The 13427-nt window shown below is 44.3% G+C and overlaps 1 protein-coding gene across 4 annotated transcripts in view; it reads right to left on the bottom strand.

The window, feature by feature from the left end:
• The window catches only part of KCTD1 (potassium channel tetramerization domain containing 1), a 179854-nt gene that overhangs the window by 21104 nt on the left and 145323 nt on the right, over positions 1 to 13427 (bottom strand). For all 4 annotated transcript variants that reach the window (XM_081801465.1, XM_081801466.1, XM_081801464.1 and 1 more), the window contains exon 3: positions 607 to 751. In XM_081801465.1, the coding sequence (XP_081657591.1) occupies positions 607 to 751 (145 nt within the window). The remainder of the gene's footprint in view (positions 1 to 606; positions 752 to 13427) is intronic.

Genomic DNA, 13427 nt, shown 5'->3' with positions numbered 1-13427 from the left:
AAAGCTATCAATTGTGATATATTGATCCTGAATATAGATGCTTTAATGAGTTCTTCGTTAGTTCTAACAGTACTGAGTTGATTCTTTAGAATCTATTTAAATATTAACAGCTGCAAAGATTACATTTGTGTATATTTCCTTTCAATAGTAACACTTTCTGTTTGTTCTTCTTGTCTGATTCCATGGCCTAGAGTTGCCAGCCCAATGTGAGACTAACACCTGTTACTAACTTCAAGGGGAACAATCTAAAATTTTACTGTTAAGTATAATACTTCCTTTAAGTATCTGGGAGAAGAAGTATTAAGCTAAGGAGGTTTCCTTGTATTTCCTACCTTATTAAGACGTAGCAGAAATAAGCTTTGAATTTAATCAACTTATTTTCAATGTGTTAAAATAAATTATAATTCAGTCTTTAAACAAAATCAGTCCGCTTTTAGTCACATAAAACTTTAATGACATATCCTCTATTTCATGAAGACGGTGTAACCATGTCAGAGACCAGAGAGTTGGTGTACGTTAAAAATGTAGAGCTTGAAATGTTCTGGGGAGCACATCAAAACAAATCACATATTTAATGCTATTGGTAATTTAACGTGAATCCCTCACCTTGAAATCATCAGGAATGAGGAGTTTTGATGTTCGTAGAAAATTCAAGATATATCTGAACATCTGTCCATCTCTGTCAATGAAATAATGTTGTTTGAGACTGTCCAAAACAATGGGCTCTGTACCATCAAAAAGTCTTCCGATTCTGTGATAGAAAAGAGGGAACAGTGAAAACAATTAGAATCGATTGTTTGGCCGCTAAAGCTAAGAGCTACCACTTTGGGTCACTGTCAAAGGTAGCAGGTTCAAAGATGGCAGTCAGGAAATATCACCCGGTCCATAGTTACGCTTCTCTGAGAAGTACTGGTCCTAGCTTGATAAATATTTCAGGACCAGACAAATCAAAATAGTCTCAGGCTTTCTCAAGTAAATCCTTTTATTCACTGTCTGGTACCTGTAAAGAAAATGTCCCTGACATGGTGATTACGGCTAAGTGCTGTCACTGTGATGGAAAAGCATGTCTTTCCCCTGGGTTACTTAAAACCACCTTCTCTGCTACTTAAAAAAAAAAAAAAAAATGTTATTGCTCCAAAGTGTCTTTTAAACAGATTCTACGGAGAAAGCAATTTCGTTTTTAAGAAATCTGTTTTCTGAGCTCTCCCCACCCATGAATCACAAACTTTCCAAAAATAAAGCAATGCCTATATGCTAACATCTACATTTAATTATAGAAAGGAATCATTGAAAATATCACTAGTCTAGGAGAATATGTTTTCCATTAACAATATACAGTCTAGTTTCTTAGGTCTCAGCAGAAATCATTTGTCACAGCCAGGCATCATTATAAAAAATAAATATTTGACCACGCCAAAAATATGACCTAGTACTAGAACACGAGTGGCTACAGGTAATTTTTTAAAAACAGGAATCCACGATACGTTTTTCCCATTATAGAGTTAACATTTGAGCAGTGTAGTACAGTTAAAGCATTCTGCATCCAATCATTATCATTTATCCCTTTAAGGATGGCTGAACCTACATACTTCAGTATATATTCAGTTAATACACAGTGGTCACATCTGTACCATAAACAAGTACACAGCTGGCTAATGACAAATATCCTATGTCAGAAAATAGAATTTACATACTAGAAATCACTTCCTTGACCCAAGAGGTGCACTGCACTTTTCATTAACAGTGTAGGTAGGCAAATGGCTCTATTTTTTCATGAAAAGCTTTTTTGGAAAAACTCATATCATCTATCTCTGATTTGGAACATCATTTTATTGCTTTGAAGTCAATTTTGAAATCATATGTTGAAATGTGACAGAGGTAATGGTAAATCAATACTTTCACCCCTCCTAAAATACAACAGACAAATAGAGAAGCCGCTTTCCCTCCTTCCCCCAAAAGAAAAGCTTGGGAATTTGTTTCAATAAAAACTTTTAAAGATAATTAGAAAACTCACATCCTACCTGAAGGTAGTAAGTGCAAAGATGAAAGCAACTAATTACAGTCAGGTCATATTTCTAAAACTCAATATATTTTTCTCAGCTGATGTTTTTGTCCAACTTTCCATGAATGGAGGGTGATTCACAATTCCTTCCTTCCACAATTTTATCCAGGGTGTGGCTCCCAACCACCCTAGGACTCCTTCACTGCATGCAACCTTGTCATTCGTTCCCCATTAACACATCAATCAAACAGGCTACAGAAAGAGGCAGTGAAACTAAAACACACTTAGTCACTTACTTATAGTGTTTCCAGGACAGTTTGGTGTCGGGTGGGAAAGGACGAGACTTGTGTGCTTATTACTAAGACATTTTACTCTTCATTGTTAACAGGATAAATTTACGGTTGACAGGGGAAGAAAAGGGAGTTCTATTTATTAAGTGCTGTCCAGATAGCATGCACGATCCTTAGCACTTCATGGATGTAAAGGATCCCTTATCCTCCTTTTAAAGATGAAGAAATAGGCTCAAAATGATGAGTAACTTGCCCAACTAGTTAAGTAGCATTGAGGGATTTGTGCAGTCTGTTTGATCGTAAAGGGGCCTCCCTACAACGAATGGAATGAAAAGAATTACCACTATCGAAGGAAAGCTTTTGGTCTAGAGTTTGTACTTTCTATCTTCTGTTTGTTTAGCAAGAGCTTTGCAATGAAATCCAAGCGTGTATATGAATTGTTTTTGTGGCCTGTAATACATTAGTATCAGTGACTGCAAGTCACTTTAGTCAAGAGATGCAAAGCAAATATTTTATTCTTAAATAAATCCTATGCTTATTTTCTTGGAAGCTCATTTTCAAAATCTAGACCTGGATGTACTCTCTGGCACAGCATGAGTGATTAGTAAATCTCTATGGAGTCAACGAGTAGAGGAGTGACTGAGTGGTGAGGGCAGCTTGGCTCGGCCCTTTCCTAGCTGTAATCTGGGGGAATTGACTTCTCTGTATCTCCATTTCATTTATAAAATGTCTGGTTCTGGGCGCCTGGGTGGCTCAGTCGGCTAAGCCTCTTGCCTTCCTCGTCCTGGGTCCCCCGTCGGGCTCCCTGCCCAGCGGGGAGCCTGCTTCTCCCTCTGCCCCTCCCCCTGCTCGTGATCTCTCTCTCTCTCTCTCTCGCAAATAAATAACATCTTAAAAAAAATAAAATGTCTCTTTCTTTTATAAAATTGCCCCTTTTCTCTGGGTTGATGAGAAAATCAATCATGGCACGCTCAGAAAGAGCACAGCAAGAGAAGGTATCCCAAAGGAGCAAACAAAGATTTCTATGAAAGCACATCTCAGAAGACAGCAGGTCCTCTAAGGAACAGGATGTAGGGGCCAAAGGAACAATCTGGGTTGAAGTGTTTGTTAGAGACCTTAGTGACGTAGGAGAGATGCGCCATTTAAAAGGCTTTTAGGGTGGAAACACACCCATCCCTCCCCCCCCCACACACCCCCCACCCCCTTCTGGCACATACAGGGAAGTGGGCCTAGTTGCAACGAGAAGCACCTGCGCAAGGCACGAGGCCGAAATGGGAGGCGCAAAGGGACGAGCTGGGGCGCACGGTGAAAGGAGGCCCAGCGTAGGCCAGCGAGGCGGCTGGGTGATGCACCGGGGCAAGCTGGGTCTCCAGTCGGAATCGCTCAGGCCGAAAGAGGGCGGGAGCTGAGGAGGGAGGGCTGGTGCCCCCCGCACGGCTGAGGAGCCCCAGCGAGGCGCAGAACCCAGCGCGCGGCCCGCCGCCCCTTCGCCGCCAGCTCGCGCCGCCCCGGGACGCTCTGCCCAGAGGACGAGGAGGAGCGAAGGGAGAGGCCCGAGGCTGGTGGCCCCAGCCGTGTGGTCTGGGCGGCAGCTGAGGGGGCAAAGCGCTGTGGAGGGACGGGCCAGCCTTGGGAAGGACGGGCCCGCGGGCCTCGCCACGGCACATGACGGTCCGGGGTGCAGGGCCTCTCCGACAAGGAGGCGGCCCCGTATCTGAGACACCAAATGTTAGGAGCAGTAAAGGGCACCGTTAGGCTGCTGGTTTTTTCTAACTTTGAAAGGAAGCACGTTCTGAGCTGTGAAAACAATGCGGAAGGACAGGGCGGTGCCAATGATCGTAAAATGGCGTCCTGGGGTCTGTTTTGCAAGTGCCCTGGAAAAGCATTGTTTGGCTAAGCGAATAGGGGGGAACATCGGCAAGGGCTGTATTTCTTGTGGACATATGAATGGAGTTACAAATCAAACTGCAGTGATTTGTAAACTCTGGTGCCTGAAAACTACATGGAACTGATTACAGTTTACTAACCTTGGAGAACATTCCTGTTTTCCAACTGACCAAGACCAAGCTGGCTCCGGATAATGTATGGCGGGCCGCCTTGGTTTTTGGTGGGTTTTTTTTGTTTTGTTTTGTTTTTGACACTCATTGAACCAAACAGCAATGCTGAGAAAAAGTCCTCCCACGATTGTATTTTTTTTTTTACACTTATTTTTTAACATTTTGTTTTGGACGATTTCAAACTTATGCCAAAGTAGGGAAAATTATATAATGAACCCCCATGTGTCCATCCAGCTTCAAAAGCTGTCAACCCTTGGCCAAGCTTGTTTCACCCATACTTCTATTGCTCCCTCTCCCCAGTGGAATTTTTATAGTAACCCTAAACATCCTGTCATTTTATCTGTAAATATTTCACTGACTAGTACGAATATAAAGGTTCACTAAAAATATGCATTAAAAGATACTGAAATATATTTCTGTTGCTTTTTAATATTAACACTGTTGATTATTGTTTATGGAACAAATAATGCAGGATCAAGTCTCCAAGGAAATTAAGCTCCTTCTTGTGGAAAGTAAGTCTGGTTCCCCACTATGGCTCCTCCTCTCTCTGGTGTTAAAGAATGGTCTTAAATGAAAGAGAGGATAGGGATAGGGATAGGGCCCGATATACCTGGCTTAGTGTGACTCCGTCATTAAGAATTTATTTTTTTCTTGTGCATTCATTCATAGGATCTGGTTTCTTTAATTTACTGTGACTCGGTTCTTTAAGAATTTCCTTTTATTGTGCAGTCATTCAATTATTTACCCACATTCAATGATCTTGACCATGTGAAATTTTCAGGGAACGCTGTGGTAAGTAAACCACACATTCCTTGCTTTCGTGGAATTTAACAGTCTGTGGGGTTGGGAATGCAGATCAAGTGCAGTGTGTCACTGGGTGTGCAGAGTGGGTTACGGGAGTACACAGGATGCACCTAACTCAACTCTGGGGAGGCCTGGAAGAAAGAGAAAGTTCAGTGGAGACCTGAAGGACAAACAGGAGTTGGCCAAGTACCAGGGCGGCAGGGAAGGCCAGGTAAGAAAGGAGAGGGGTAGGAGAGATAGAAAGGCTCGAAGCCAGAAGAAACCTGGCATGTGATTACTCCCTACTGGGGCAGAGGCAGGCCGCCTGAAAAATGAGGCTGGAGCAGCAGAGTCAGATCGTGAAAAGCTGTATAAGCCAGGTCAAGGAGTCTGGATTCAGTTTCGAGGCCGATGGGGGCTGATGTCAGGCTATGCTCTCCAATGATGTTAAGGAAAAGAGCAAATTTAGAAGTGAGACTGAATGAAACACCAATCTGAAATCACATCTCCTCAAAGATGCAGTTTGTGGCTTAGCCACATTCTTTCTCCTCTGCCTTGCTTTTGACTGTGTTATTTGCATACAGCAGTGGTCCTTAACCCTGGTGGCACACTGAATCACTGGAGGGGCTTTTAAAAAATAGTGCCAGATATTATGATGTAATTACTGCTTAGGGTTGGGGCCCAGGCATCTCTCCAAATTAGTCTGATGAACAGCTGAGTTGAGAACCAGTGCGAAGGAGGATGAGCACAGACTAAAGAACAAGTCAACATCATGGACTTGAGAGGTTTTCAGTTAATCATTCTGTCCCTTCGAACTGTCACAGCACCTCTTCCTAAATAGCCAGCCACTTCCAGCCTTTTGGAAGGGAAGATCTCCAGGATGACCTAGATCAACGTCCCATTTTACAAATGGAGAAACGAGTCCCAAATACGTAATGCTCAAGGATGCCCAGCTGGCTAGACACAGAGCTGGCTCTGAATGCACCACGCTGTCCCTGGGGTAACGGGCAGAGGTCACATTCAAGCCCGTGGAGGCCAACTGCTTTAATGCTAGTTACTATTTATTGAATTGTATTATGTGCCAAGAGTGAGCTGGCTGTTTTATGGGCTTTATCTCATTTGATTTTACAATGATCCTATGAGGTGGCCATATTATTCTCATTTCACAGATGAGGAATCTGAAGCCCAGAATGGTTGTCACTTGGCTTAAGTTACAACCTGGGTCTGATTCTAAAGCCTGTGTCCTTAACCAGTAATTTATAATGCCTTTTCATGTGCAATTTCAAACAAACAAAATGACAACTCAACAACTTTCCTTGAGGAATGCACAATTGTTATATTTCAGTGGAGTTTGCTAACGTTGCATGTTATCCCAAGAAAATTTGGTGATTATCAACTTTGTAGAGAAACTATTTAATAGCCATGAAACAAAAAGTTGAGGCTCAGGGGCTGGGTGTAGGCACACTGAGTAGGTACCCTAAACTCAATGGAATCCAATCAAAACACTCCAAGACTTCAGAGGTTACTTCCAAACTGTTGGTACAACGTGAAGGGGCATAAAATGGGATGGGAAAGTGAGCATTCTTAGGACAATGACAATTTCTGGGGAGAGGAATGACACATGAGGTTCCAACTCCATTTACCTTGCAGCCCTTGTGTTCCCTTATGTGCTGTGACCCTACATTTAATTCTGACACACCCCTGTGGGATTGGTCACTTTACCGCTAAGGAGAGATTTCCAACGCTTCCAAGGCTCCACACACCCCATCCTCCTCCTGCCACCTGGTGAATACCACGTCACATCAAGCACCATGGCGTGTCATATGATACCGGGCCCCGCTTTTCCAGAGGCAAGCGGGGTTAATCCTTTCTATTCTCCAGCGCCAGAAGGCACATGGTAATTATACAGTGAGAGAGCAATAAGAGAAGCGTTCATCTGCAGTGGCACGGGATCCACTGGCTCAGGAAGGGTGGAGAAGACCCTGCCCAGGGCTGAGAACAAAGTGCCAAAGACAGACCAAGGGGTAAAGGGCAGGAGAGTGGTGGCTGGGCTGTGTCACCCACGTAGCTTCCCTTTGCCAAGAAAGGCCCTTTTCTCTACTCCTGGGCTTCCAAGCCAAGGAAAATACGGTTTGGACACAAGGAAAAGATCTCATTTAGTTTCTGGCCCATATTTATTTTGCTGCGTAAGAGAATAAGAGGCAACTGACCAATTACTCCTCTTAGCATCTGGGGGCTATTTTTAAATTATAAAAGTGAGACCTACTCATTGTTGAAAATTGGAAAAGTGTAGAGGACACAGAAGCAGCAGAACAGAAAACAATCTGCCATTAGCCCACCAATTAGGACATTACTTTTTTAAAAATCCCATTTGAAGAGGATTTTTCTATGAATAATTTTTTCTTTTTTTTTTTTAAAGATTTTATTTATTTATTCATGAGAGACAGAGAGAGAGAGAGAGAGAAAAGCAGGCTCCCAAGGAGCAGGGAGCCCGATGTGGGACTCGATCCCAGGACCCTGGGATCATGACCTGAGCCGAAGGCAGACGCTTAACCATCTGAGCCACCCAGGCGCCCATAATTTTGTTTTCAGAAGCACTTGGACCTTCATACTTTTTTAGGTCTACTATTCCAAGTTGGTCTGTTATGTTAGGAAGTGATGTCTACTGCTCCAAGTTACATTCCCAACTGAGTTTCTGTCCTAATATTTGAAACCTGAGTAAGAAAGCATATGGGGTACAGAGCTGGGTGAAGGTGGGCATGTTTGTGCCCGCGCGAACGGGAGTGTGCAGGGGTGTGCCCACGTGTGAGAGGTGTGTGGACAGCTGTCACTGCAGGTGAAACCAGACTCAGGATAGCAGACATGGAGAGAGGAGGCAGTCTTGCAACCAGGGGGTGCCTCTTCCCCTTTTCTGCTCAGATGGGAAAGGAGGGAAACAGTGGTGGAAGGGAAGAGACGTGCTAGATTGATACCTGAAATTTAGACCCTTGGGAGTTCAATATTGTAGTCTCTCTCTCTTTGCGTATATTTCTAAATGTCCATATTAAAAAAGTTTTTCTTTAAAAAAAAAAGAGGTGGGGAATGCCTGGTATGATTATAATGTTTAAAAAGAAAGAAATCACCAGTCCACTTACTGTTTGAGAAGCCTGAATTATCATAAATAGTGTTTCATATGCTTCAAGTGTTATAACTGTTAGAACAATTCTAGGAAGAGTTCTTTATAGTTCCCACACGTGGGAAATTTCCTCTATGTTTCATGAACACAGATACAAATTAATTCAGAGCTTGTTATAGAAATGGACAGAAGTAATTTAAGAGAAGGGAGAAAATACCTTCTTGGTAGGAACAAACAAAACAAATTGTATCTACTTATGGGGAAGTTATGTTTCCAGTACTGTTCCCTGAGGCAGCATCATTTTCTTAAATGATGCATAGAACTGAAGAAACCAGGGGAGAAAGGAAAGGCAAGTTTAAAATATAAGAAAAACTAGGAGAGCAAAACAACTCTGGAACTTGGCATTTTGGAGAACTGATCACTGCTGGGACTACTGTTGGCGGAGGGGGAGTTCGGGGCCACTCAGGGCTGCTAATCCTCTAAGAATCTCATGAGTGCCCCCCAGGACTCTGACTAGAACAGTTTTGTTTTGTTTTTTAATTCCGAGAGTTACATTGACTGTTAACTATGAAAAATGTATTATTACAATTAACATGATTTTTTTTTTAAACCACCAGAATTTATGAAAGTAGGCTTTTTATTTCTGCATTTATTGAGTGCCTACCATGTTCCTGGTGCTCTGCCAGGCCTTTCAAAATGAGGATGATGCAGTCCCACTGGGAGTCAAGGAAGGACAGAGGGGGACCTCGCTAGCCGAGGGCAGGCAGGGAAGGCTTCCTGCAGGAGGCAATGTCTGTGCAGGGTCCTAGGGATCATGAGGTATAAGGAGAAAGGCACAGGGGCTTGGAAAAGGGATTTCAGGCAAGAAGGAACATGATGGTGGGAACAGAGCAAGTGAAGAGCATCTCTCTCAAAGTGTGGAGCCCAGTGGAGCATGCAAGGGCACCGTTATTCCCAAGAGCTTGGGCATAGTGCTTTCTGGGGTGTTTTAGGAGCCCCCAGCACATTCAGCCCTAAAACTCACAGACCTGGGTTTGAATCCTGACTCTACCATCTTTCAGACCAAATCAATGGAGTTTTGATGTCTTCGGCTGAGAAATAGGATAATACCTAGCCCGAAGAATTCTTAGGAGAATAAATGGATGTCCGAAAAGAACTACATTTACTGAGAATTCACTCTGTGCAGGACACAGTACTGAGTGCTCACAGAATGCCTACTAGGTGGATCCTAGCAGCCCCGTTTTACGGGGATGCCGTGGCCAGCTTCTCAGCCCAGAGGCCAGAATTCACACTCAGGCAGCTGGACCACAGACCGCAGTTTGGAGCCGCTCCCTGACTGCCTGGTGCTCGCTCCTCGGCAGACCACTGTGCCCGCCTGGCCCGGGCTCAGGAGACGCTGACAGATATTCGTCCTTCGGCGATGGTGGGCTATGCCAAAATGGAATTCTGACTGTATATGAAATCCTGGAAGAAAACCTTTACAGTCACCTGGTCCTGTTCTCTGGTTTGAGCAAATGCCTGCTTAAAAATGATTTCTAGAGCTATTTTTCTAAGCTCAGTCCAGGATCAGATCATCATATCCTCCCTTGGGAGTCCACTTGGGTATTTTCGGCTCAAGCAGTTTCTGTTTAGGTTTTCTGTCGTTTGTATTTGGGCAGACAAGCTTGCACAGGCATGAGCCTGCCCCCATCGCCCACCCCGTCCTCCTCCCAACAGTCTGTTCTGTATTGGGAGGGATTTTTGACACTCCTTTTTTCTCTTGATTTAAAACTCTAGAATATGTTTTCCACTTTACAGTAATAATTACTCTTCAGAGTAATAGCTCTGAAAAAATGTTGTAATAGCCAACATTTTTTGAGTTGGTCAGACACAATGTTAAAAACTTTATGGGTTATCGGATTCACACCTCACAACAACTCCATAAAGTAATATTTTGACTTTACTGATGGAGAGACGGAGGCCAGAGCCATCAGATAACTCACCGAGGGCCTCTGAGCTCTGCAGGCTCTTTTTCCTGTAGAATGAGGGCCAGCCCATTTGCTCTGTGCTGTCCCCAACCCTCAGTGGGCTATCCGTCCCAGAACATTCTGCCCCCTTCCCCTTCCTGCTCTGGCCCCTCCCACCCGCTTTCATGCACCTTGCAAGTGCCACTTTGGTTTTCTTGTTTCTAGTTCCTTGTTACACATGCAAACTCTTCCCTATGTGTTCCATTGATTTTAATCTGTTTTTCTGAGTGACTGGGCTTATTCCTGGGCTTCTGAAGTATCAGCAGACCTCACGACTGAACAAGCGCTCTCCTGCATGAGGACACGTTCCTGATTTGTCTATCTGTGCGTCAGGCTTCTAACGAACGGACTGGACTCAGCGCCGCCCCCTGGGAGAGTGCTCTCCTGGGGACCCCACTCTCTCTTTGAGACTGTCAGCGACAACAGCATGTGGAAGGGAGCCTGTCCCCATCTCCTCTGGTGTTTTACTGTTCCAGACTATGGGAGCTGGCTCCCAACACGTCATAGTAGTCACTTCGAATAAAAGCACTGTATTCATTATATGCCACTAGGCGAGGACTATGGTGAAGCTAGCTGTTTCTATTTCCAATTTAACAATTTTTTGCCTGCTTGTCACGGGGCCAGCAAAACAACAGTGTACAATGAAGTGCTTCAATATTCTGCTGAGTACCCATAAGTGAAAAACCAGAGACTTAACATGGTGCTTAATAAAAAGAGAAAGGACGAGAAAAATACAATTTACCTAAAAATCAGGTAAACGCTTTTTCAAAACCTAACAGAAGATGTATGGAAGAAAGCAAGTGAATCTACCCTGACTCCTTTGTACCCCTTCCCTGCTCCTCACACACGCACGCACACACCAGGGCTGACACCATTCAAGGGATGGTTCAACTGCTCAAGAGTAAGGTGAGGTGGTTGGATGAATGAAAATGACTGAATTCCTCCGTCCCTGCCTCACTTCAGAGTGACTAGGAAGCTTGAAAGCGCGTTCTGAAACGAGGCTTTCAGAGACAAAGCCAAAGGGAGGAGATCTAGCCTCAGGACTGTGAGTTACACCTCTATAGAAGGAAAGAAGGCTGCAATTTGGACAAGAGTCACATCTACTCAGCTTCAAAGGTATATCAACATTGTAAAGAACATGTAAAATGTCCATACTGCCATTTTAAAAAAAAATTCCAACTGCTTATTCAAATCATGATGGACAACATGCCTGGTGGGCCTTTTATTCTGAGAAGACTAAGATTTTGAATTTATGTCACAAGAGTATTTAAATAATCACCAAGTCAAAGTGACATATGAAAAACACTAAGTTTCTATCACCTCATGATTCAAAGACAACATTCTCGGGTGTGTGTGGTTGGGAAACAAGGCACTCGGAGCTGACAGCATCCTGCCTTTGGCTACACCATGGTCAACAACGCGCTGTTGTAGGTGTGCGTCTTGTGTAACCATCTCCGCCCTGCTGGGGTTTATCATAGTTCAAGAACTTACCCCGAGGCACCAAGCCGGTCCTTAGACAGCTAAGCAGTGGGTGTTAGCTATCTGTATTCCTCCCTGTCCCTTCCAACAAAACTCAGAACCAAGCCCTAACCTGCAAAGCTTTAAAGAAGTGAACGTCCCGGCTGATAACAAGAATTTCTTCTTTTTCCTCTTCCTTTTCAGATGATCATTAAACAGAAGGTGACAAGTTCTAGTCGTCACTGGACGCCACTGCTTCTCATCCTTGCCGCTCCATTTGAAAGTCCTCCGGGAGAGGCGCATGGAAGCCAGGGCTCGTTGGACAAAGAAGTACTTGTGCTAACTTCTAAAATCTACATAAAGGATTACAAATGGGTTCTTCAAGAGCCCCACAGAATGTGCACTTGGAAATATAAACTGTCCTGTCACTGTTTGGTGTCTGTAACCGGTCCAGACATGCAGCCATGGTGAAGACCAGAGCTTCATCCATATTCAACACGGTTCCCTAGGTTCGTTGGTTGGTACCGCCTTTACTCCAGTCCGTCTGAACGTGTGCGACAATGTTCTCTGAATCCCACCCTTCGTGGTGTCTTGTTCCTTCCGCAATGTGTCCTCAAAATGGTGATGTGTTGATGAAGTACCTTCCTTAGGGCCCCTCAGATTATGGCTCAGTGGGATACACTTCAGAGACCCTTCTTTTCTGCTTTGCTATTGACTGTTTGCACTGCTTGGAGACTAACGGAGTTTTCACTTTTTTTAGGTAAGCTCTCAAGCCCTCGGGGCCTCCTAAACTGTTTCTTAAAAAAAATCAAGGGGCACCTGGGTGGCTCAGTCGTTAAGCGTCTGCCTTCGGCTCAGGTCACGATCCCAGGGTCCTGGGTTCGAGCCCCGCATCGGGCTCCCCGCTCAGCGGGAAGCCTGCTTCTCCCTCTCCCATTCCCCCTGCTCGTGTTCCCTCCCTCGCTGAGTCTCTCTCTGTCAAATAAATAAAAATAAAATCTTTAAAAAAAAAAAATCAATTTTTGGAGGGATGGCAGGGGCCTTGACAAGTCTACTGAAGCCAGGCAGAGTTCTGGAATACATCGGGCTCAGAGCACGAGAGCAAGTTTGGGCGTGCTCAAATCCACCTTCCAGTGACGAAGCCCTGGGCCTGGCAAGGTTCACCACTGTTTCAAAGCGGTGGTTAGCTAGTACGCACAGTTGTAATTTATCCTCTGAATATGGCAACACAGTAAGAAAAACTGCACAGAAGTAAAAATAATCATTACCACCGAAAAAGATAAGCAGCAATGTCATTACTAAGCCATCTGACATGGGGCATTTACGTAGTAGCAGGAAGCCATTACCCAGTGACAGCATCATTTCCAGTGACACTGTATCTTGATGAGATTCAGACGGTCCAGCAACAGCTGATACTGTTGGGGGACCCAGACGCGGATTTTTTTTTTCTTTAACATTTTTTTTTTGCAAATGGGATCACCGCCAGATTGGAGCTTCTGGGTGTTTGCCTTTGGAATATGAATACACGACATGCATACAGTTGTAAGAGTACAACTGATTTCTCAATACCCGCCCCCCCCCCCCCCACTTCTCACCCTTCCTTCCTTCTTTCTCCAGGGCCACCCTGGGCACACTCAGAAGCCCGCCATGCAAGGCATTATGCCCCCCTTCAGCCTGCTGCGTTAAGGACCAATTGTTGCTTTTTTTTTTTTTTTT

Source organism: Leptonychotes weddellii, chromosome 13 (genome assembly GCF_054177405.1).
Source record: "Leptonychotes weddellii isolate Sample4059 chromosome 13, ASM5417740v2, whole genome shotgun sequence".
NCBI lineage: Eukaryota > Metazoa > Chordata > Mammalia > Carnivora > Phocidae > Leptonychotes > Leptonychotes weddellii.
This window is presented reverse-complemented; position numbering and strand designations above follow the sequence as displayed.